This window comes from Thalia democratica, chromosome 8 (genome assembly GCF_965202585.1).
Source record: "Thalia democratica chromosome 8, ktThaDemo2.hap1.1, whole genome shotgun sequence".
Classification (NCBI taxonomy): Eukaryota; Metazoa; Chordata; class Thaliacea; order Salpida; family Salpidae; genus Thalia; species Thalia democratica.
Window position 1 is genome coordinate 9,050,591 of NC_139172.1, and position 25,718 is coordinate 9,076,308.

Consider the following 25,718-nt stretch of genomic DNA (forward strand, 5'->3'; position numbering starts at 1 on the left):
CACCAAACTGTAACAAAACAATTTTTACACTAAAACAAAAAAAAAATTTGTTCATTATACATTTTCAACCAATGCTTTTTTTTCGAATTAAAACATTAAAAGTATTCAATGTATTCATCAAATTGTCTTTTATAAGATAAGTTAAAAAAAAGTATAACTAGAATTTAAGTAAGATTACTTATTTTTGATTCTTTGTTTTACAATAGAATGAAGTTTAAGTGGAATTATTATAGTTAAGTATATTACTATTTCAACTTTTAAGTTTTAAATAAACAAATGTATATAAAAACATCAAAAAAAGTACACGTTTGAATTTTTAAACTTAACAACAAAATATTGTTTGTATTAATTCATAATTAATTAATTTTAGATTAAACATCCTATGACAGAAAACATTAGAAAATGTAGAATTCTTTCAAATATTATGTATTAACTTTTTAAATAGTGCTAGCTTAAATTATCTTTAAATAATTTTTCAAGTATATAATACTTTATAATATTTTTTTGTAAATAAATAATAATAAGTCAACAAATTCTTGAGTAAATTTAAAAGAACAAAAGTTGAATCTGACTTAGTTTGTAAGGCTGCAAATATTTATTGTGGTGTTTTATAAAAAATACTTTATCTTTATTTTAACAAATATATTAGTGTTTTTACTGAACTTTAACAAGCTAAAAATTAAATGCTCCTTTTTATGATTTTTTAAGGTTGAGACTAATCATTTTTTTCTTAAAGTTATGAAAGCATAAGTACTTAAAAGCAATAATAGCTTTTTATGATTTTTTTCATACACTAAAAAAAGAACATATTTTCGATTAACACACTCATCACATTGTTTTACATGATAAAAACTAAATTAAAATGAGAACAAAACTTCATTTTTTGGTATAGTTAACATTCATCTACTTCTACTGATGTACAACAAGAGTTATGAAATTTTATGGAAATATTTAAAACCGAGTAAGACAATAAAACTAATAAGAAATTATTAAGTGACAAGTAGTATAAGTAACAAAAATTAATACGTCATTAGTATTCATTGCAAGGTTTTAAATGAACTTTTAACAATAATTTTGACAAGTTTTTATTTGCTAACTAAAACAACTGTATACTAATATTTAAGGTTTATATATCTTTTTTCCTGGACAAAACGTTAAAAGATATCTGCGGTGTGCGACTCGATAACCAAAAGATTTTTTGTGCACCAAATTCTATGACCAAATATTTTTTATTGGACTTATAAACTTTTAAGTTGGTATTATTTTTCTACTTTAGTTGTAGGAATGTGATTGTTAGACCTGACAGTTTGCGACCTAGGTTCGCGTATACCTTAACACGTTTTTCCAGACTACCAGTTGACATTATTAAACTAGACTAGTTGTTGTCCTAGACAAGACATCAAACTTTATCCGTGGTGTATGACGTGATAACTGAAATATTTTTTCGTTCACCAGGTCCTTTGACTAAACTCATTGGCGCTTTTTTTGTCGTTCAGTAAACAATATATATAACATCTCTTAGTTTTTGATTATCTTTGATAGAAAATTACCATTTAGAAATAAAGATTGAACTTTTTAACTTAATAGAAAATAAAAAGCAGAAGTCGCTCATATTTATTTAACTACTAACCCCTAATTAAAAATTGTACAACTTATAATATACTTAATATATAATTTTAGTTAAAATTTATGGAAATGTAGTTTTAGTATAAATCTAGTTCTAAAAGTTTTACCCTATATTGACAGCATAGCTTTTTAAATGTAAGTATAAACTTCAAATCTGATAGTAAACTTAAAAAGTCAAATAAATTTGATAAGTTTTTAGCTATGCAGCTAATTGATGAAATTGATATTAATTGTTGATCTATAAAAACTATAATTTGGTTTTAAACTTAAGGAACTGAATTAATAGTTTTTTATTTATTTATTTTTTTTAGTATTTTTTTTATTAGTGATACAGTTTTAAGTTTTAACTTTGATTTCAATACTAAGCTTGACAGATTACGTACTAATGTAAGTTTTTTATTTGAGCTAAAATGATAGCAAAAAAGTGTGAAAAAACTTTTGCAAAACTTAATTACTCTATGTACAACTAAAAACATACACTAGTTTGAAAGAAAGACAAACTGCTACTCTTGTTGCTGAAACACTTATGTTGTACTGCTGCTCTTCTGACGTCGATAATACTTTTTGAATAAGTCGTTACAGAATGTTTTAAAATAAAATGCTAAAATACTTAATGGACATCCTAGACCTAAACCTCAAGAAAATCCTGGACCAGACTTAAAAGGTATACGTGGTTTACGTCTCGATAACCGGAAGGTTCTTTGCGCACCAGGTCCTGCGACCAAATATTTTGAGCGATTTTTTGTCGTTCAATTAACTAATAATGATTATATGTATTAAATAGATATTATGAAACTGTACATGCTTGACAACAAGTAAAAGTACAATAACTAAAAGGATATATAGAGTAAGAGTAAAAATGTAAGAGGTATTGATAGTTTTTACAGTTTACTTGACTATCCATCAGTTAGAGATCAAAAGTGTCATTTCGTGAACAGAACTATCCTTAAAAAACTAACTTTTTTCTACAAATGTTTTAAAAAGAAAAACGTTATCTAGAAATATTATTATGATAAAAGAAACATCAGCCTAACTCTACCTTTTGCAACAATAAACGTTTTCTTGACAGTAGCAAGTTCCATCATATGTAAAATTTAGCGGCTCCTTTAAAATTTAGCTTTTAATTTATAAAACTAAATTAAAAGCTTTACTTTTTACAACCAAAATAAACATTGGTGACACGCCATTTGGATTAAACTCACAAGGCAAAAATAAAAACCACAATGTGTGGGAAAATCATAAAGCCAAAAAATCCCTGTCAGTTGTTGAAAATTTACAATTAAACTAGTATTGGAATAAGTACTTTAACCTTTAACAACTAACTAAAAAAAAAATTATTCAACTTTTTTACAGTAATTTTACTAAAAACAATAATATAATATTTAATAAGATTAGGGCTTCTGAATCTTGAAAAGATAATCAAAATATATTCTATAACAAACGAATAAAGAAAATTGAACTAAATTACGCAAAAAAAAATGTATATATCTAATAGATAAAATAATAAAAATTAAAAAACGAAACCAAACAACATACAAACATAAACTAGTTAAGGTTTACCCAGAACTAGACATATATTAATAAAATACATGACAAATACCAACTAGACACAATTAGGCAACATCAACATGCAACAGAAATCACATATACAGAAGCTTTTGCAATTAAGTCAGTATAATTAGCTCAACAAGAATTTTTTGTGACTGTATTTGAATTCATAAAGTTTTAAAGATTTTCTTGAATAGTAGTTCATAAATTAAAACTTAAAAAAAAGAAGGAGTCTAGGCAAAGCCCTGTTCTAGGTCTTTCAATTATATAAATAATTTTTCAAATCTGTTATTTTGTGTATGAACTAACTGGAGTAAAGGAAAGCTAAGACTTTGTGGAGTACATTATTCTTTCATATATATGTTTTTAATAGTTTTCAGAACCTTATGTTTTGTTTACAGCATTAAGTTAAAAAACTTGTCAAAACTTAGTTTCGTGACTTATTTTACAATATACCAATTTTGTTTTTATGGCCCAAACCTTAGATTAATTTTCTTTGTACTGGCTTTTAATATTTTGATTTAAATTTATAAAAAATTTGTTATGTTTTATTCAATACTTGCTTTAATAGCATAAACCTAGTCAATACTTTTCAATTTGTAAAAAAAGTATAATGATATAGTTTGTTATTGGGTATTGAATTTCCATAAAAAAATTTAATTGTAAATATTTGCAGTTATTTTCATTGTTTTTATATTTAGATTACCTTACTTTTTTGTATTCTTTTTAGAATACAAAAAATATTTTAGCTTCTTACTTTTCTAATGCAACTAATATTTTTATACACTTAAAATTAAAAAACTCTTGCTAACGCAATATAAACTAATAAAAATACTTGCCTTTTAATTATAGTTTTTTATTTGGGTTAGATTTAGTTACTCTTTTTGAATATATTGATTGCTAATTAAGAACACTATGTTAATTTAATACACATCATTTATTTTTGGGTTTCTAAAATTTTTGTTATAACCAAGTTGTTTTTACAGTTACATATACTTAATAAGGGTGCACAACTATTCAAATTTGGACAACTCAAACTCTTTAAAAAAACGTTAAACGGCCACAACTCAAAACTAATGTATACTTTAAGTTAATCCATTTTCAGCATTTATTAAAGTCTAAAATCCATTTTTATCTATTTTGAAAAATATCTCAAAAATATTTAAAGTTTAACCATAAAGTTAAAATGGCTTGAAGTTATCAATAAAACCTAGACAGTTTTTTTAATAAATATATTACTTTTTGGGATATGGTTTCTTAAATTTTGTTTAATAATTTGAACTTTCGGAACTTGAAATATCATGTAACCACCACTTGATAAGCCAAACTCACCAAAATTACAAAAAAATACTTTTAAAACTTTTTCTTAACTTTTTAACAGCTATATTTATTAAGCAAGTTGTAAAAAGCAGTTTAACATTTTTTACTGCGAATTAAGTAATTTTTTTTTTGGCTAGATACAATTTGATCATTGTTTATAAATCTTTTTAGGTTGCTTATCAAAAATATTAGTGATAAAAGTATAATAATAATTGTTTTTAGGACTTTTAAGAAAATTTAGATATGTAAATAACGCAGTTTAACTAATTTGTAACTGAATACTCGATATGTTATTTAAAGTTTGTTTTTATTTGATTTAAAAATCGAGATGAAACTCTTTTAAGGTTTTATTGTTTTTTTTAAACTAGGCAACCAAAGTTTAAAAAAATACATTTGTAATTTTCTATTTTTTTTACTATAAACTATTTTGCTATATTGTATATATTTCAAAACTTAATTAAATAAAAATGATTAATCGTGTAGCTTTGAACTTGTTAATTACGCATACCGGTAACTTTAAACTTTAATAAATCAACTTTTTCATTTTTTATTTTATAAAGACTTTAATGCTTAAATACTTTGTAATTTAAACTTCAATCATTTTAAAATTTTATTTGTTATACAAATACTATAATTTTTATTTATTTTTAAATTTTCTAGTTAATCTTTTTTTTAATACTACGAGTTTTATGCTTGATTTGTCTTTTTTAGCACATAAGGAAAAACTGAGCGATAAGTATTAAGGTTGGACGAGGTTTTTTTTTTATTTTATTGTGTACAGTTATATTAACGATCGATAACCTAGAAATATTTCTTTGTAAAGATCATGTTTGCATGATTGTGTGAACTAAGTTGTTTGATATAAATACAAGCTTTTGCGTATAAAATGTTTACATATTATTAGTTTTTATCATTATTTTTGTAATATATAATTCGTTTTTGATTTTTTCACTTTTTCCTAAATTTTCTATTAAGTCGGGACAAATTTTGAATAAAAAGAAAATATTTTAAGTTCTACATTTTTGAACTAAAGATAATAAAAGCATAGTACAGAAACTGACGTTATTAATAAAATAATGGTATGAAATTTCTAATTAAATATTCTTGTTATTAAAAGCTTATCATTTTTTCGATTAATCAGATTTTGCTTTTTAATAGTTTTATTATTAGGTTTCGAAAGTTTAATGATGTAGTCATTTGTATACACTTAGAGTATTTAACTTACCACTTATAAGCAAAATACTATAATGGTAAAATATATTGAACTTGTTTGTTGTTTACTTTTAGTCAGTAGTAAATTGCAAAAGATTATAAAAAATATAAAATAAACAGTTATAAAAACAAACCTTCGATTTCAAAATTAATATACAAAAACTAATAAGTTTATTATAATCATTTATATAAAAAAAATATAAACACCAAAAATTTTCACTAACTCAAGTTAATTTGTTTAATAATGTTTACTTTTTAACAATGTTAAAAATAAACTTAAACTTGTTTTTAAAAAACCCTTTTGTGCTAGGAAAATCTAAGCTTCATTCTTTAGAAAATTGATTGATTATCAAAAAAGTTGAAAACAACTTTGTTATATTTGTTTAAGTTTTTTCTTTGAACTGTTCATAAAAAAAAATTGTTTAAAGGTTGTTGTTATCAAATTACCTAATTAATTTAAGAAAATTAGTCCACGAAAAACAAACTGTGACACATAAAAAAAATCTAGTTTTCTTGATACACTTCTTTAAAGTTACTGTAAAACTTTTAAAAATAAGTTTAAACTAAATGATGTTAAAATGCATTTTCTATATTAGTTATACTACCAATGTACATATATTCTATTATTTTAAAAATAACAAGTATAAAAGTTTAATTTTTTTACACTTATTGCTACTTTTTTAATTATATTGTCTAAGTTTCCGATATTTCAAACTATTTTTTTTGCTCATTTCCTTGAGTTTTATTTTTTAACAACTATGATTAAATAAAACACATTCAAAGTTTAAACGAAATTTATTTTAAGATTATAGTTATACTGCCATATCATAACTTTATAAAAAAACAGAAATAATGTAAACTATGCTTGTTACAAAACTACGAATACGTTTAAGAAAAAACGCTACTAAAATTTCTGAAGACACTACTTGTTATATAACAAGTTTGACTTTAATTCGTAGCACAAGGTCTTGTCGCAGAATTGAGCGAAATTGAATGAACTCAGAGTTGATAATTGTTGCAACACTTCTCTATTGCAGTTTTTATTTTATTAACTTTAAAAATTACTTTTGTTTTTAAATATATCATATGTAATTTTTTTTTGATTGTGAAAAATTTTATGCTTTTGATTTTTATCTTAATTTAAAAAATGTATAGAGTAGATTTATTAGAAGTTTTAACTGATTCTTGAAATTTTTGTATACTGACATTTATTTTTGGTCTATTTTTCTTAATAATTGGTTGCCCGATGTTTAACAAAATACTTTCATATCAATGATTTTGTTCATTAAAACTTTTTTATTTCTATGTTGTAAAAAATAATTTTAAGGTTGTAAATTATTTAAAAGAAAGTGTCTTTACAAACTGCACAGTATTCTAAAATATTGCTGTCAATTTTTTTTAATTTATCTTGTATTAGTATAAAAGTTTACTTTTATAAACAACCTTTTGTGTTTTATTCGAAAAAGTTTATTAGATCACGATGTAGATAAACTAGTCATAATAAGATTCTATACAAAACGTTAGCATATTAAATCTAAACACATACTTATTTTAACGATTGATTAATTTACAATTGTTATATTTTAAGTAAAAGTTCTACTTTAACAAATAATTTTATTTTTCGGAAAAAGTTAAACCATAATTAATTTTTACGAAGTATTTAAAAAGTATATGCCTGTTTTTAAGTAATAGAAAGACAACACGTGTTTATAAGTTTTGTGAAAATCACACTGGAAAAGAACTAAAAAAAAAATAAGGAAATAAAATAGTCAAGGCTTTTTCGTAAGTATAAGTAAATTTGTAAAACAAAAATTTAACGTGAACCTCTAGTAATGACTGCTTTAAAAAACTCTCATTTAATTTGTTCATTGTTTTTCTAATGTTTCTTATTTTTTTATAATCTTTCTTCCTGGAAAGCTTTGTTTTTTTGTCCACCATCGGCTTCAACCACATAACTTGCATTTTCTTCATCTTTGATTGCAGGTTTTGGCATGAATGGTAAATATGAACACAATTTGCACCTACCGATAAAAATATAATGAATTGTCCGTATTTAAATATTTAAACTTGTACTTTTTCAGATTGTTTATAATATGACTCTGATAAATTTACAAATGTTTAACTAAAATTATATAAAAGAAAACTAAAACATTGCTATTTAAATAGACTTCAAATACTCATTTTTTAACTATAAATACATATATAAAAGCCAAGAGCCGCCCCTGATATACTATGTTAGGCTTTGGAACTTATACTTGTAATTTGTTAGAAAAAACTAACTTTAAACTTATCTTCAATAGAAAAAAGTATCAAAATTGTTCAAAGTAAAAATCTTATTAAATTAAGGATTTATTTGATAATGTATTGATACAAAGTCTAAAAAGAATCAAACTATAGAGATTTTTTATTTATATATAAATTCGGTCGAAAATTAATTAATATTAAATAAAGAAGCCAAGTTTTTAAGTAAAAGCTATTCAATGTTTAGAAAAAAAATAGTTTAAAGAAATAGAATATAAAATTGATTACAGTAAATGCTACTTTTAATTATATCTAACTTTTTATACCTTGTTTAAAACGTTCTACTAATAATTTCATTTTTTGAGGTTTTCAGTATTGCTCGTTGTCATTGTTTTTTATCAACTTGCTAAAATATAAACTTAAAATATTAAGGGCAATTTATAAATATTTTTTGTGTACTAAGAATTTTTTAAAGCTATAAATCTCTGTTTTAAACAGTACATAAAAACAATTCAACCAGTAACGGTGTTTTCGATCAACAAAGTTTCTATAGAAGCGTTAACTTTAACAAACGAAATGTTGAAAACAACTTCTGATAGTAAAAAGGTCACGAGGTCTCATGTAAAACTCTAAATGAACAAAATGTGAAATAAAACAAAAGGAAGAATGTTTGACATCGTGGAGCGCGTGGGTGGTTGCTAACCAAAAAAAAAAATAAAAGTTATATATTGTATGCTTATTTATTGAACAACTTTCTGAAATCTCAACATAAAAACTACACTGTTTGTTTTGATTAACGTTGCTTCGTTTTACTTAAAATATTTCGCCTGGCTTGAGGTATACTTTGTTAGCGACTCTATAAAAAAAACATCTTTTGATTATCATAAGTTGTCTATGTGTATAAAAATTTGGCCGAACATAGTAAATTTAAAGTACATATGATGTTATTAACAAACTTACATGCAACACGATAGAAAAGGCGGGTTGTAGCAAGTTTCTAACAGTTTGTCTGTTTCTTGGTCCCCGTGTCCAGTTTCTATTTGCTGGTTGTAGAATGCAGTTATTCCACGTTCTTTTTTTGTACCTTAGCATATAATAAATTTATAACACTGATAAACGAGGTATAGTAATAGTTTGTTGCACGATAAGAAGACGCTCACAATATTTAGTCCTAAGACCTGGTGCAAGAAGAACCTTTAAGTTATCCAGTCATCACAGATACCTTTTAACGTCTTGTCCAGAACAAGAGCTTACTGACAGTAAAGTGAGCTTACTGACACTTAAAAGTTTTGCACCTTTTTGATAGAAAAACTCACCATTTATTAAAATAAACCAAAATAGATATAAGTAAAACCGTTTGTAAAATTAAACTGTTTATAATGCCTTAGTTATCAAAATGTGCAACTGACTAAACTGATTTATTTTTCATTATTATTACTAAAACTTTCTTTAGTTGCTAAATATTCAATGATTTATAACGCTTGGAATTTTAGATGTGCTTTATATCGCTTAAAATATCTAATTTAAAGTTTTTATATCATTAAAAAACTAAATAAAGTAAAAAATAACATAAGTATAAAAAAGTTTATTTTAGATTTTAAAACAACCTAATCTTAAAAATCACTTGTTTAGTTAATTGTTTCTAAACTGACATTAATAACTTTAAACTTTATTGTTTTGATTCAAGCTTTAAAAACTACTCATAAAAATAAATTTTCCGTACAAAATACTTTTTTTATGTTGACACAATTACACAGGAGATTACTATTTTGTACTTAAATAAATAGCTAATACAATTTAGCAAAAAAAAAGAGTGCAATGTTGTTTTTGAGTATAATACTAAAAACTAAGCTAGTTTTTTCTTTCAATACATATTTTTAAAATATATTATTTTTATATTGAATAGTTGTTTTTATCGAATGTTGGTATACTAGTTTTAAATTATTTATACCATAAAATTGTTAATATGTTTGTAATACAAACCAAAAGAAACAAAAATGTTGGAATTTTAAAGTTATTGTTATACTTTTATTAATTTGTTCACTTATACTTATAGGTTATATTTAGAAAATGTACACAGTATTTTGTTTTCTTTTTCTTTCTTTGATGTGCTTATGTTTTTTAGAACTCCGTGAAACTGTGTTTATAGCTTAACACAGACAAACGTACGCCAGTTTCAATAAAGCAAGTAATTTGCAAGTTGTTGTTATTATCATAAAAAAAATTAAATACTTAAACTTTTACTAAGTATAGTTAGCAAAAAAATAATTTAAATAATTCTAAACCTGGTAGTGTGTTATCGAAAATTGTTGATACAATAGCTCCTACAGTTAGTGATGAACCAAGTATGACACTTATGACGACATTAAGATCTTCAATACCAGTATCAATTACTAACATTTTCGTTTTTAGTGCATACGGGATCATAATTCCTAAGTGAAAAGATATTCCTAGAACAAAAATGTTCCTGAAAAAAATGAAAACACTTTTGTTGTTATATATTTGAAACTCAAATAATATTAGAATAAAAACAAATCAAAAGCTTTGATTTCATATAATCTTTGCTAATTTGTTGTTATTTTTCAATATTTAATTTTTTATGCCAATTGAACTTGCGAGGTTTTTTTATAACTTTTACTCAGACAAAAAATAATATGTTACCCAAGTTTGTAGACAAAAAAAGGTTAAAAACATATATTTATTTTTTAAACCAGAACTTAATATCAAAAAAGTATTAAAAAGGCAATTTTCAAAATTATAGTGCGAATCAATAAAACAACCTGCTCGATTTTAGATCAACATATTGTAAGTTTGTAAGTCCTACTGAAATTATCATTCCGAAAACAGCAATGAACACTCCTCCATAAACTGGTTGAGGTATGGAAACAAGAAAAGTACCTATTTTTCCAATGAAGCCTATAACTAATCCAATGATTCCTGCTACTTGAATAACCTAAAAATAAATAAATTCGATTCTATAGAAATAATGGTTATAAACATGTGGTTTGAGATCACATATTATTTATTTATAAACTTAATTTGAATTTTATAAACAAACTACTGTATAATTTAGCCCTGCTTGACCCATATAAATCTCGCTACAAAATTATGTTTTTATTATTAACGTTTAGAACATAAATATTTAAAATATAACATTGTACTGTAATAAAATCTTAAAAAAACAACTTTTTTAAATGTTCATTTTTGCAATAAAACGTAGGTGAAGAATTATTAAAAGTTTTACAAAGGGCTGAGCATGCCGATGTTTTTGTATATCGTACTAAAAGTTTTAAATTCACTTTCCTAAAACTAGTATAAGCAAAAAATTAACATTCTATAATGATGACGTAAATTTTAAAAATAATTTATTTATTAAAATAATTTAATTAGTATTAATTATTTTTAATTATTCCAAAACTAGAAAGACTCGACTTAATTTGTATACATAAAGTGATTTATAAAAAAAAGATGTGCAAAATAAGCTATATAGTTAAAAAGATAAAACAAAGTTGACTTGATTTTTTATCACCAGTTAAGGACACGTTATAAATAGATATTTAAAACTTTCTTGAGTTGTAGAATATTTAAATGTAATCTACAAGAAAATAAAGTTACAATTTACAATTTTTTATAAACGTAGAAATTTTTAAATAAAAAGAAATATGAGAACTATATTAAGTGTAATTTTAAACCCACGTTGAAAGAGATAAAGTTTTTTTATAACCATAAAGAATTCGATAACAAGGAAAAATTATCAGTGCATCATAATGAAAGTTTTTTAGGAAAATAAAAATGAGCTTTTTTGTTTTTTGTTTTTAGATCTATGTATAAAATTAAGCAAAAATTTTCAAAGCAAAATGAAACAAAACATGATTTAATGAAGTATAAATCCTACAAAAACATTAGTATCTCTATAAAAAGTTCAAAAAACGAAACATAGAGACAAAAACACTTTTTTAATTTTGTTTCAATAGGAATTTAACTGTTTGTCAGATTTCTAATATCTTTATTACACGATATCGAAAAAAATAACTATTAAGATATTTCTGAACCATTTTAATTGAAAAAGAAATTAATTAAAGCTAGTTTCTGAATCTTTTAAATAAAGACTTTTTAAGATAAATCAAAGTATTTAAATTATGTACCGGAAGTAACTAAAAGTGTTGAACAGAGTTTTTGTCATGCTTTTTATTTTAGCTTTGAACTTAGATTGATCAGTTTGTAACTATTGTATAATGAAGCAGAAACATTTAACATAGTTATAGCATTTTGAAACTAACTCTTCTGCTTGCAACTCTTGTCACACCAATGGCTGCAACATTCTCGCTGTAAGAAGTCGTTCCTGTTGTTGTTCCTACTAAAGATGCCAGCAAGCATCCGAATCCTTCCATCATGATCCCTCTAAATTGTATTTTGTTAGAGTAAACTTTTAATAGTCACCAAAACTTTTAGTTACCAGTAGAATTTATCCGGTAACTAAAAGTCTAATTTTAACAAGTTTGATAACAGCGGCGCGCATCAAAAAAAAGTAAAATAAGTAAACATTAGTTAGTTGTTTTATAACAAAATTTTAGATTCTATCTTATACAAAGCAAAATTACTTTTTAACAGTAATTTTATATTTACTATTTAAAACAAGTAAAATTATTTTGTTTGAGTTTTTAGAACTACCACAGACTGAATCAGGGTTTCCCAAACTGGGCAAAGGGGTTTCATGGCGGGCCATGAACAGTAAAGGGGCCACAGGGGGTAATAGTTTAAAACTTATGCTATATATTCTGGAGTTGATAATGAGAGCAAAAAAAAAAAACGCTGTACTAAATCAACTGTCAAAAAATTTAAGATTTTATTGTCAGTTTTTTTCTAGTATACTTTTTCAAAGACTTTGTTCTGACCTGTTAGTAGCGTGCCTAGGAACTGAAGGGGCACCACTAAGTGTCGCGCAAGCGTTATAGTCTCCTATAGATTCAATTATACTCGCAAGGCAACCTGCTAGCATACCAATAGAAGCCGCAACAGTTACTTCTGGAAGTCCCCATTGGAAAGGGTAAGGTGCGTAAAACCTGTATAAGTGTTTTCGATCTTTAAATGTAAAATGTATATTGTTCTTTTTTTAAGAGTTTGATGAATTTAATTAAAAACCTTATACATATAAATATTTCTTTAATAAGAAAACAACTAAAAATTAAATAAAATGAGAACAGTTTTATTTTAGTTTATTGCTCCTATCTGCAAAAGTATAGCGACGCGGGTTTTTAAATGATTCCTAAGAATAGTTGATAAACTCTTTACTAAAAACCAAATACTTGTAATTTTCTAAAAAAAAAACAGAATTGAAGGGTATTAGAGATCATAGACAAATCAAACAAACGTGAGATTGTAAAAAAGTATGTTTTATGGTATTACTTGAGGGAAAGTTTAATTTATAATGCGATTGACGATCTTTAAAATACAAAATACAAAAAGTATTATGCTAGTTTACAGGGTTGTTTTATTAAGACCGATGTGTAAAACATAGATATAATTTCAAGAATGAAAAATACAACATTAATACAACCTCATCGCAGCATATATGGAAACCTTAGAATAAATACTGCTTGTAAAATTCTTTTAAAAATGTTTTTAACAACAACATACAGTTAAAAAATTAGTTGTAAATAATGTACAGCTAAAAAACTACAAATTTTAATCTGAAAAACTATTAAATCTTTAAACAAAAGAAATAAAATGTAAAAAAAGTTATGTACATTACGTTAAACACTTTATATACGAAGCTGCATTTAGGATTTGATTAAGTGTTTGTTTACATATTTTAATATAACAGTTGTTTTTGTATATTTTTGTACTTATATTTGTACTTAATAAACCTAGTTGAACGCGTAAGTTGTACGCAGGTACAGTACAAGTTATAACTTTTATTTTGTATATCAAATTTGTAAACACATATTTATTGCTTAATAAAAGTTTTAAAATAATAATCTATTTAAATGTTCAAAAGAAAAATTACCAGTCGCTGTTTTTCAAAGTGCTGCTTTTAACTGCAGTATCATTGTACAAAGGTGTATTAACACCAAAAACTTCTGTATCGACTAACACCCAACACAATAACCAACCTAAACCGATTGCAAGTAAAACCTAAAGAAAACAAGTATTATTTAGTTTTTTATAGCCTAAGAAGTATACAATAAATACTTGTAGAAATTTAATAACTTAATTTCATTATTTTTCTAAATATGTTAAACAATTTAACGTTTAAATAAAAATAACTTTTTCTTTAATGAATAAACAATTTTTTACTGGGTAAAGTTTGAAAGGCTCGGTTTTTATTATGTAGAACCTTCCTCTCTTGAATGAAAACGCTGGGAAAGGAATCTTGCAGTTCTTCAAGTACTGTGAAGCCATAACAAGAATAAACGCAGTGCTGAAATGAAAAGTATAAACTTTGAATAATAACTTCAATCATGTTTTATCATTTTTCAGTTTGCTTACTAAAATCAAAACTACAAGTATTTAACTAGCATAATGTACCAAAGTTTTAAAATTTTACAAACAAGATGGCACAACCCCATTGGACAGTTGCATAATTCGGGGAAACTTCTGCCAAATGAATACCGATGAGAGATATCGTCACACAAATGGTGATAGGACCGAAAAATCTTGTCATCATACCAACCAATCCAGTTGCACCAATAAGTATTTCGAAAGCGGATGCAACTGCCAGACCTCCTTGAAGCTAAAAGTTGATGAAATTAGCTCAAACGTATCAAAGTTTACTTTTTTAAAACAATATTTTTAATGTAAGTGAAAGTAGAAGTATTGCAACTTGTACCTCTCTGACACGTGATTGCCAAACTTGATCGAAAGTTGAGTAGTTTCCTCCTTGCTCGTTTTTCATACCATACCAAGTTGTGTTACCAGTCAGTCCTAGCGCGTCAACCTCTACAGCTGACAACTCTGAGGGACACGGCCTTATACTGAAAAGGGCGCTTGCGGGTACCAAGAACGAAAATGAGCTTCCTTGGTATATAGGTAACCTAACAAAGCAAAAATTGTTAGCCTGAAACAAGTTTTCTAATTAACTTTTACCTAAACAGCATGTTTTTTTTTTAATCAAAAGCATTTAAGCTTTAAGAGTTTTAGTTTTACATCAAATACTTAAATAAAACCAAACTAAAATAAGGACACGCAAAACTTAAAATGTTTATTTTCAAGTTTTTAACTTTAATTTAATTTTCAACTATTGCTTTCAGGTATGATATAAACGACTTTAAAATGCTTATCTAAAATACTTAAAACCTTGACAAACAGACCTTGTTCCAAAAGTAGCTTGTAGAAAAGAAGCAACTCCATTTACAGCCAAAACCGACCCAACTAGTTTTGCTTTCACCGCGATACCCTCTTCAGTCTCGGGAATGCATAAGTCTTTTGCTAATATGATAATGGGACCTATTGATCCTCCAAGCGACAATAAAAGATGCTGTACAATTTTAACTATAGTTTTATGAAGTTACTAAATTACTTTTGTGTTCAGATTTTTTGTCTCAATATTTAAGAGTTTAACGGGATTATATTCATACATGTTTAAAACAACGCTTTGTAAAAAATTATATTACTTTATCTAACAGTGAGCCAGAACAAAATTGTTTTATACATGTATTTTTAGCTAACTTACTTTCAATTAACTTTTTAGATAAGTTATAAAGTACTTTTAGATTAGTTTTAAATAATTTTTAAACTTGCATAAACCGTTCAAAGTAATTTTGTTTACCTAGTTGTATATATCTTAGAATTAAGAATCAATAGTTACTTCTTGTTCAAATTTACAAAAAACTTAATTTTTTCTATCTAGTTAATAATTTACCTTAAAGTTGCTTACTACCGTTAAGATTAACTGTAGGTTTAAAACTACTAACCCTAGTCTAATTCGTTCTATAATAATCATATGAGTGCTTTTATTTACAATTATTTTATTTTATTTGTAAAACTATGAGCTCAAAACATTTAATTTGAATTAGTGTTGTGCAGCTCGATGACTCAGAGGTCTTTCTTTTTATCAGGTCCATTGACAGTTTTTTTAAGCTTTGATTTCTTTATCGTTTTCAATAAACAATTTTAGTTGTTATATGTTTAAATGTTGTATATAAAGGTTTTTTTATACCAATTCGATCAGACTAGAAGCTTTCAGTGAACTGGGACCTGGGTTTCGTTCTTATTGAAACTCGTCAGTCAGCCGCAACTGAAAAGCTTGCAGTCGTCATTTTACAAACGGTTTATAATGTTTGAACAGCTGAACAATTAACATAAAAAATCGTTTGTAAATTGACGACTGCAAGTTTTTCGCTTGCGGCTGGCTGACGAGTTTACAATAAGAATTAAACTAGATCTCATACTACCGAAAGCTTGTGGTCTGATCGAATTGGTATGATCAAACCTTTATGTCAACTTGAACTTGTCTCACGGCATACGAAAGTCCAGGCTTAAGCTCTGTAAATGTTCGCCGATGTTTTCTTTGATCGTCTACAAACTTTAGGCTTAACATTAACAGATTTAAATAAAAAATCGAAACAGGTTCTGAAACTAGCAGGTATACAAACGCATTTAAAATGTTAGCAAGCAATTGTGTATAAAAAATATTTTCGAAATTTATGTTTAATATATAAATGGGATAAGAAATACGTATATATATATATAGTTTCGAAAACTAATGTAGAGTTAGTTGGCTTTAAAAAAATAATTACTAACTTCTCTTAGAATATTCAGTGTAAATAACTTAAAAAAAAAGTATTTCCTAAAGAATTTTATAAATTAAAATCATTTCAAGTTAATTGTTTTATAGTTAGTTGTAAAACTTTCCGCTGTAAAATAATAAAAACAATTTAGAATTCATTAAGTTATTTCTACTTTAACTTTTTTTAAGTAGCACTTTTATCAATTACCTTTAGGCGAATTTTTAAAAGCTCTGTAAAACTATTAACGGTGTGTAAAAATTACTTTAAGTTTTTGTTGCATAATTTAAAAATTTTAAAAGTTATAAACACAGTATTGAAGTGTCTTACAATGCTTAAGTTTAGTTACTTAAAAAACATTGTCCTAAAGTTTCAATAAAAAGTTTCATAAATTTTGTAGCAATATATTATTTTACATAAAAAAGGTTATTATAGTTAGTTTGAAACTAACCCTTGATTTATTATGTGTTTTAAAAGTATCTCCCAACAAAAATTAAAATCCCTTAAAGTGTTATAAGCGTCATATAATAATTTATAACATCATATTACTATATTTAAAAATACTATGTATGTATCATAAACTACGTATTTGCTACTTACTGTATTTAAAATAAGTAAGTAATAAAAAAAACTACTTATCAAAAACATTTTTGCTTAAGTATTGAAGCGAAAAGGCACACATTTACGTTAAGCTATGATACAATAGAATAATCTACTTAATTATTACGGTTTAAATAGTCTTTGAAATAATGTTTTATGTATAACAAACTTGAAATCCAAATATTATGCACATGTACCAGGGAGGGTTGTCTGCAATAGAATATATGAGTTCAACACCAGACTCGTTTTCATCTTCCTCGTCTTTTTTCTTTGACCAACACGGCATAATGAACTATTTTCTTAACTAAAAGCTACAATAGAAACAACCAAATTGATAGTTTAAAATTAAAAAATAATTTAAAACTTTTTCGTTAGCTTGCTCACAACTTTTAAGTTCTAAAGTTAAAAAAACTCAATCGAAGATCATCTTCATTTAAATTTAAAAATACTACTATAAACCATTCTTTATAAAAACGTTATTATTATAAGACATATAAAAAAGTTTAAAAGCTAATAGTATGGCTTTTAATAAGTTTTAAAACTAGTTTGAGATATTTCTTTACACTATTTAATTAATTATAAATTTAGATAATTTTAGGTATTTTTTTGATAATATTTTTATATTCCCAAAATCTAAGAAATGTAAATGGAAACCTTTTAACTCAGCACTCTCTAACTACACTCTTGTAATTTTGAACTAAAAATTTCCATTGCTAGGTGTGCACTTATTTGCCGCGGGATATAAAGAATTATAAAAAAAGTTTTTTTATGTGAAATAGTTTTGTGTTTATTTAAAGCTATTGCATGGCGGCTTTTGTTGTATTTTCCCGTGTTTAAATATTTTTTCCTATAGGCCAAGTTCATTTATGTTGCGTAAAAACTTATTTTTTTTCACTCTTTTCTCATTTACAAATTTTAAAAGTGCTTCGACTCTATATTTGTTAAATATTTTAAAAGATATCTTAGTTTTAATTTTCTAAAATTTCTAAAGGTTTGTTAGTAATAAAGTTTTACAGATAAACAGTGAATGGTAAAGTGTTTAAAAGAAAGTAAAACAAGTGAATTCTAGCTTCTTTAAAAGCCTTTGAAAAGGTATTTCATTTAAGCAAAAATATTTTAGTAGTGTTCTTATTGTTATACAAACTTATTATTGTGGTTAAACTTAGATTATTTCGATTTTAATTTTTTTTTTGGCTTGAAAAATAAAGTTAGTCTGCAAAACATAAGGTTACAAGACAATTTAAATTCGGATACTTTAAACTTTTACAATTCAAATACTTTAAAAAGCATTTAAGAGACCATATCTAAAAAAAATATATATATTTAGAAAAAAAACCTATGTAGGTCTTAATAATAAATATTTTGTTTTTTAGAAAATTTTCAAAACATTTTTGTGATATTTAAAAATTACTAAAGCTTATTTTACTTTAAAACTATTTTAACCATATCTCAAAAAATTTTAAAACTTTGCGAAAAGTAATAAATGGCTTGTAGATATTAATATAACTTACATAAACACTTTTTACTTTTTTCAAATATACACTACCTTTTCAGTTGTAGACCATTAATAACATTTTGAAGAGTTTAAATAGTCCGAATTTTAATAGTCGTGCACCTAAAGCATAACATTAAACAAATAGTATAAATGATAAGTAAGTTTACTGAACAAAAACTAAAAACATTAAACAACACTAATAAGTTTCTAATCCTTTAGTCCAGTTGACTTGTAACTTAAATGTTTGCAGCATCCTAAAAAACTTTTTTAAGTGTTTGCTAACAACACAGATTTGTTTATAGCACGATGTTTTACCTCAAGTCGTTGCCTGTTTTTACTATCAATAGTGTTTCGACATTTTTTTATAAGTAGTACTATTTATTTTTAAGATTCAAAACTACATTATTGAAAAATATTATTTGAAACACGCAAACTTTGAAAAAGTTAAAATTTAAGTTGTTCATTTTATAAGACTCTTACTAAAAACTTTATCTGTATTATCGAAATGTACGTGCACATAGTATTCTCAAAAAAAATAATGGAATGTACTTTTTCATTTTGGTAAAGTCAGAACTTAAAAAATTCATTAGGAAGTTTAATACATTTTTATAGTATTGTATTACTAACTGCAATATATCCAAATAATAAAAAACCAATTAAAACTAATTTATCTTTTTTGAACGAACATACCGAAATCTCTTAAAAACAAAAACGATAAAATAGTATGTTTACTTACCCATTTAATCTAAAATTATCTTGTAAAATAAGCAAACAATTTTTGAACCTTAAAATAGCTTATTTTGATTTAAACCACCCAACTATAGAAAAAAAAGTCGCAATTAAACAAAAAGTCATATGGCTTTACCAGTATTTTCAAAAACAAAAAAAAAACAATACATGCAATAAGTTATGTAACTTCTGCAAAAAACCATTAAATAAAAATCCTACTATTAGAACTGTTTTAAAATTAAGCTGCAAACTCAAAAATACAGCCAAATCATTTATTGAATTAACGGGTACTTCACTAAAGAAAGATACAAAATCAGATGGTTTATAATTTTTTCAAAACAAAAACATCCCAACGTTTACTAAAAAAACAAATTTAAAATTTTGACAAAACTTTGATCTTCATATAATATAAGAATTACAACAGTAAAAGTCGGACAAAGCAAAAGTTAACCATTAAGTTTCTGTAGTTAAAAAAAAAAAACTTGTTTAACTATTTAACCAGCTTCAACCTTAATTTTTTTTAACAATAATAAAATGTTTAAATCTATTTGCTAAAAAAATTGTTTATTTAAACTTTAAAGTTTAAGTTTCAGTAAATAAAAGTTTCTAAACATTGTTTTTTTATTTTGAGCATTTAATTAAATTTTTTGCTGCTTCAACGCACACAATGGCTAAGCTTTTTTTCTTTCAAAACAAAAGTTTAAAACTACTACGGACCATTCTAGTTAAGTAAAGTAAATAAAGTTTTATAAAATGTTTATAGAGTTATTTTTTGCTTGAATTTTATCGTTACACCGTTTTGAAAGTAAACAACTTTTTTTATAATCTTAAAGACTACTCGTCTAAAAAAAGATACCTGTTTATATAAACAAAAAAGCAATTGTAGTAAAGAGAGTTTAAATTAAAACTACTAGTATCTCATAAAGTGTTTTTTAAAACAGCAACCGTTACGCACGTTAATTTTACAGTAAATCAGGGGCGTTTCTAGAGTTTTTCAAAGGGGGTTGATTAATTATTTTTGTTAAATTGTAGAAAAAATTTTTTTATTAGCCTGAAATAAAACACCTTAAAACTTATACAACTTTTTACTAAATAACTGTCCAAAAATTTTTCAGGTACATAAAGATATTTAAACTTTAGACAATTTAAAAACACTATTAAAACAGATTGCAAAATCTTAATAAGTAATACAGTTCTTTAGTTTTTACTTAAATGGTTTAGTAATAAACTTAAGTCCTGTTATTATTGACTAAGTGAAAGTTTTGTCTTACATTGTGAAGCTAAAATGTATAACGAAATTTTTATATGTAAGGTACTAAAAAAAAAGTACTAATGAAAACTAGTAGTTAACTTGTCTTAATAATAAAAAAACTCATTCAATAGTATGTATAAATACTTAATTAAACAGCTCCACTTGAAATAATTTAGCTAAAAATCAAAAACCAATTATATTTTTGAAAACAAAGTAAAAGCAGACGTGAACAATCATTTTTAAACTTGATTTTTTTTATGTAAAAATGAGGTTTTTTTAGTGTTGTAAAAATAAAAACAATATGTGAGTTGATTAGAGGTTTTCTAAACAAAAAAGAAACCCTTGGAGGTTTAATATCATTAAAAAGTAAGTTTTTAAAACACTGTTAACTGACTAATTTTGTATCAAGAGTTTTTTTTTAATTGCCCTTCGTTATTAATTACAAAAGTTTTATATAGAATACTATTTTTTTGCTAAATAGTTTTTTTTATTATAAACTAAGATTTACTTGAGAGTAAAAAGTTGACAAATAATATAGATTCTTAAAAATTATTTAAAAAAAAACGTATTCAACTGCTATTTTATTACGGGGTCGCAAAGGAAACAGGAAACTAGTCAAAACACGCCCCTGCTTTAGTTTTATTTTTCGTTCATTTTGTTTGAAATTATAAAATGGATTTGTTTCTTTTTCTAATAAAATATTTAGATAAATGTATATTTTTTAGGAAAATTATAGAATATACTATTTACTTTTTTAATTCTGTGTTTTTTTTTATAATTGAAAACTAACGGAATATTTTCAATTAGTTTTAATACAACCTCTCTTTAAAATAAAACGCTACCTTTTATTTTTTTTTTGAGAGAGTTAAAAATCAAGATGTATACTGTAAGCTTTATCATAAAGATTAAGTAATACTTATATTTTTCAAAATAAGTACCATATGAAATAACAGTTTTGATATTTTGATAAAGGATCTTTTTTAATTCAAAAATATTTTTTTTCTTTTTTTTAAAGAAATTATAGAAAGCTATTAAGTTTTAACAAGATAAGCATCGTTTTAATCTTTTATACAGAAAAGTTTTTTTAGTCACAACGGCAAGGTGCTTCTTAAGCAAATTTCCGCAAATTAAAACTATAAGTACCACCTTGAAAACTAAAGAACTTAAATATTATATACTACAACTTTATTTTTTTGTAATTACACAGTAAATAAATATCTAAGTTAAAAGTTTTAATTTTATTAGCATCTAATTAAAATTAAAAACCATTAACAGTTAAAGCTTTTGAAAACTTTTTTCCAAAACATTTTTCAAATATAATGTGACTTAAGCTTTAAAATCTTACCTTAATTTTTATTTTCTAAACAAGCTAGTTTGTTTTTAATTAAAAGATATGCAAAGTTTTTTAATTTGTAAGTTTATTTGTTTAGATATGTCAATACTTAAAAAAAATCTCTTTTTTTTACTTTTTAAATATGACTTCTATTGCGCTTAAAAATGTGCTCAAAAAATAAATTTAAAGACGTTAGGGGGTTGTATCAAACAATTTGATAAACTAATTGCAATATTCAACATTTAAAAACGCTAGATGTAAATTGAAAAAAAATATTTAAACTTATAAAACATATATTACTATTTTGTTAAGTTATAATTCAATTTTACAGCCAACAAATAAAACATATTTTGAACAAATCTTAGAACCTAAATTAGAACTTTTTTTAAATCGTTCATAAGTAAATAAATAAAAAGTTTTATTTTATTTTTATAGGTTATGCTAAATCGTATTTAAAAGCTAAATGAACTATTAAAAAAATGGCCCTGTTTAAGAGCTAAATCTTAATACTTTATATAAGAAAAAGGAACGTTGTTCAAAACCGGAAAAAAAATCATAATGTTATAGCTATAAGAATTATAGGATAACTTTATGTTAAAGTTGGACAGTTTAAAAAAAAAATGATGAAAACAATTTTCTCAGCAACTTGATAGTTTTATTATAACCTACAGCAAATAAATCTATGATATTTAGACTTCAACAAAGCCTGTATCATCTTTTTTTAAGAGTTTAGTAAAAAAGTTAGTGGGAAAAAGTTCATTATAGTTATAATCTCAAAAATGTTGAAGGACAAAGTTTTTAAAACTAACAGGCAAATATATAAATCTTATTTTACCACATATGTTTTTGTGTCAAAACTTTATTCCGACAAACGGCGTTTCACTGCTCTCAAATAAATTCAAGAACAGATCTACGGAGTCTCAAAAAAGCTCTAAGAATAGCTCTAAGAATTTTTTTTTTGAGACTCCGTAGATCTGTTCTTAATTTTATTTGAGAGCAGTGAAACGCCGTTAGTCGGAATAAAGTTTTGACACAAAAACATCTGTGTTATATATTCCGATAAGCTTAGCTTATCAGGATCTCCAGGATTTAACGCCTTTTAACGTTACATCTTATAAATCTTATTTTATAAAGCTTAGTGTCGCAATAACCTATTTTGAGCGACAGTTTATGGGAAATGTAAAAAATAACAACTTTAAATTTGAATGATTATAGAAAATTACTTATTAATTTTATCATTAAAAATACATAAAAAAATAAATGTTTTATTACAAATGCATTTGTAATTTTGGAGTCGTAAACTAAAATGATAAACACTTTAAAAAGTAAAAATAAAACTTTTAAAAAGTTTAAACGTAAATAAAAAACGCTGGTGGAAACAAAAAAAAAGATTTAGATTGGAAAACTATGAAGCATGTAAAGTAATGATATATGTAATGGAAATATACTAAAGTTATAACATTGTATCATAAACTAGTTAAGCAGTTATGTAAAAAAAGGTAAGTTAGATTTTAGAGGTGAAACAAAACACTAAAAGTTTATTTAAATTGAATAAATCTACAAAAAAAAATATCATAATGATATACTAATATTTTTCTTATTTATTAAATTATGCAAAGTCAAAATTATTTAAGTCTTAAGAAAAAAAATCATGCATTTATGTTAACATAACGTTTGATCATACCAATTCGATCGTCAGATCTCAAGCCTTCGGTAGACTAAGACCGGTTTCGTTCTGATTAGGACTCATCATCAGCCACAAACGACTTCATGCTTGAATGTGTAAACCTTTTGTAAATGATGACTTAAAGTTTTTCGGTTGTGACTGACTGATAAGTCCTAATCAGGATGAAACCGGTCTTAGTCTACCGAAGGCTTGTAGTCTGATGATCGAGTTGGTATGGTTAAACCTTACGTTACTTGAGCTTTTCTAACGGCATATAAAAGTCCAAGATTCGGCTCTGTAGACTTTCGCCAATGTTTTAGTTGATCGTGTCTGTATTAACAAAATGACAACAAAAAATTAAAAATGAAAAATAGGAAAAAAGCTATACTAAAATATAGTGTTAAGGATATTTTAAGAGTATTAAGCTGTCTCGCTTTATTTTAAACTTTATGGTTTCGAAGTGAGGTAGAAGTCAGCATTCATAGCTAAAACTTTGTACTTTGTTCCAATTATACTTTATGAAGAGTCTCAAAACAGACACTCTAGGCTGTTTAATAAAAAAGTGTTTGTATTTCTAGACAACTAGAAGTAATTTAAGCTCTACCTTGGCTTGGTTTATAAAAGAGATCATTTGGTGGTCGCGGGGAAGATTTCAAAAGTATTCGCGGGACGCAGTTGTAAACTTAGTTTTAACTTTTTATGAAAAAACCGAAGTAACTAGCGTAAGTTTCGAATTTCTTGTGAAATGTACCTAAAAATTTGTTTTTATTTCTCTTTATTTCAGAAATCAGAAAATATAGTGTAAATTTTGAACTTCCCATAAAGTGTATCAAAGACTTTTTATTTCATTCTTTATTTCAGATTCTGGAAAATATAGTGTAAATGTTATAGTTTTAAAAACTTACATGCTCGCGGGCCGCGTTTTACCTTTCGCAGGCCACGTTTTTACCTTTTGTGAGCCGTATTCTTCTTAAAAATACAATAAAATGCTAGCGGGTCGCAGTTTGCCAACCCCTGCAGAATTGTAAAAAAAAAAATTGATATGCAACTGTTAGGTTTGTAAACTTTTGAAGTATAACGTATAGAGTCGAATTATTTTTTAATGGTTTTGTTTTAAAACAATTAGATTTAAAATTAAGTCAAAAACTTGTTTTACAAAAACATTTTTAAAAAGTATGAAGTTTTGCTGGCCATTTTTTTGAGATATTAATTGTTTCAAAAATAAAAGTTCATAAAAAAAACAGCTTTAAGTTGAGTACTTCAAAGCTTTTGGAACATTTTTTGATACTGTATAAATTCCTAAATCTTACGATAACACATTTTTTTTTTAATTTGAATATACAGCTTTATTTTTAATTAAAGAAATATCAACTCTAACGTTTTAGTCTTATTTAGATAACTACTAACATTATTTAGTGAGTTCCTTGTAGTTATAGGAGAAAATACATTTTTAAGTTTTACTTATTTTTTTAGTAATTATTTTAAATTAACTTTACTAGACTTAAACTCTTTGTATCAGTAAATATTGATAAATTATTAACTCTTTTTAAGAAGTTAAAACAACTTTAGGCTAGTATATTAATTAAATAATTTAACTAAACTTATAAACAATCAATTAAGTTTTTACTTATACTTTCTTAGAGGTAGTTTTAGCAAATACGATTTATTAAAAAGATAAACTTTTTTGTTGCTAAACTCCTAAATAAAAATTTACTTTTAAAATTAAACGTTAATATATATTTGAACAAAATAGATTATATATTTATATATATTAATAGTTATGTATAAAAGTTTTCAAAAAAAATTATCTTAAAGTTAGAGCTTTAAGTCTGAAACTAATGGGCAGATGTCTGTTATGCACGAAGGGACATTTTTGCACGAAGACACTATTGCACGGCGACAGTTTTGCACGAGGGACTTTTGCACAAAGACACTTTTGCACGAAGACGTATTTGTTCGGGTTGAAAAAA

The 25,718-nt window shown here is 25.0% G+C and overlaps 1 protein-coding gene across 1 annotated transcript; it reads right to left on the reverse strand.

Moving 5' to 3' along the window:
- Nucleotides 1-7,206: 7,206 nt before the first annotated feature.
- Nucleotides 7,207-17,580, reverse strand: LOC145842179 (solute carrier family 23 member 2-like). The gene is made up of 12 exons (XM_082949579.1): nucleotides 17,443-17,580; nucleotides 15,258-15,424; nucleotides 14,777-14,981; nucleotides 14,499-14,680; nucleotides 14,245-14,368; nucleotides 13,955-14,082; nucleotides 12,843-13,010; nucleotides 12,228-12,348; nucleotides 10,728-10,900; nucleotides 10,233-10,414; nucleotides 8,908-9,031; nucleotides 7,207-7,727 (listed from the first exon to the last, which is right to left on the reverse strand). The coding sequence occupies exons 1-12, from the start codon at nucleotides 17,557-17,559 to the stop codon at nucleotides 7,601-7,603; spliced, it is 1,818 nt and encodes a 605-aa protein (XP_082805705.1). The 5' UTR covers nucleotides 17,560-17,580; the 3' UTR covers nucleotides 7,207-7,600.
- Nucleotides 17,581-25,718: the final 8,138 nt, after the last annotated feature.

Bases quoted from the DNA above. Each gene is read 5' to 3' on its own strand.
- LOC145842179 (XM_082949579.1), bottom strand. From the start codon at position 17,559: ATGCCGTGTTGGTCAAAGAAAAAAGACGAGGAAGATGAAAACGAGTCT. The intron at 13,011-13,954 runs GTAATTTTTCTT...ACACTTATACAG, and splicing joins ACTTTGAAAAACAGCGACTG to GTTTTACGCACCTTACCCTT. The intron at 9,032-10,232 runs GTTTAGAATTAT...TTATATGCTAAG, and splicing joins TTTCGATAACACACTACCAG to GTACAAAAAAAGAACGTGGA.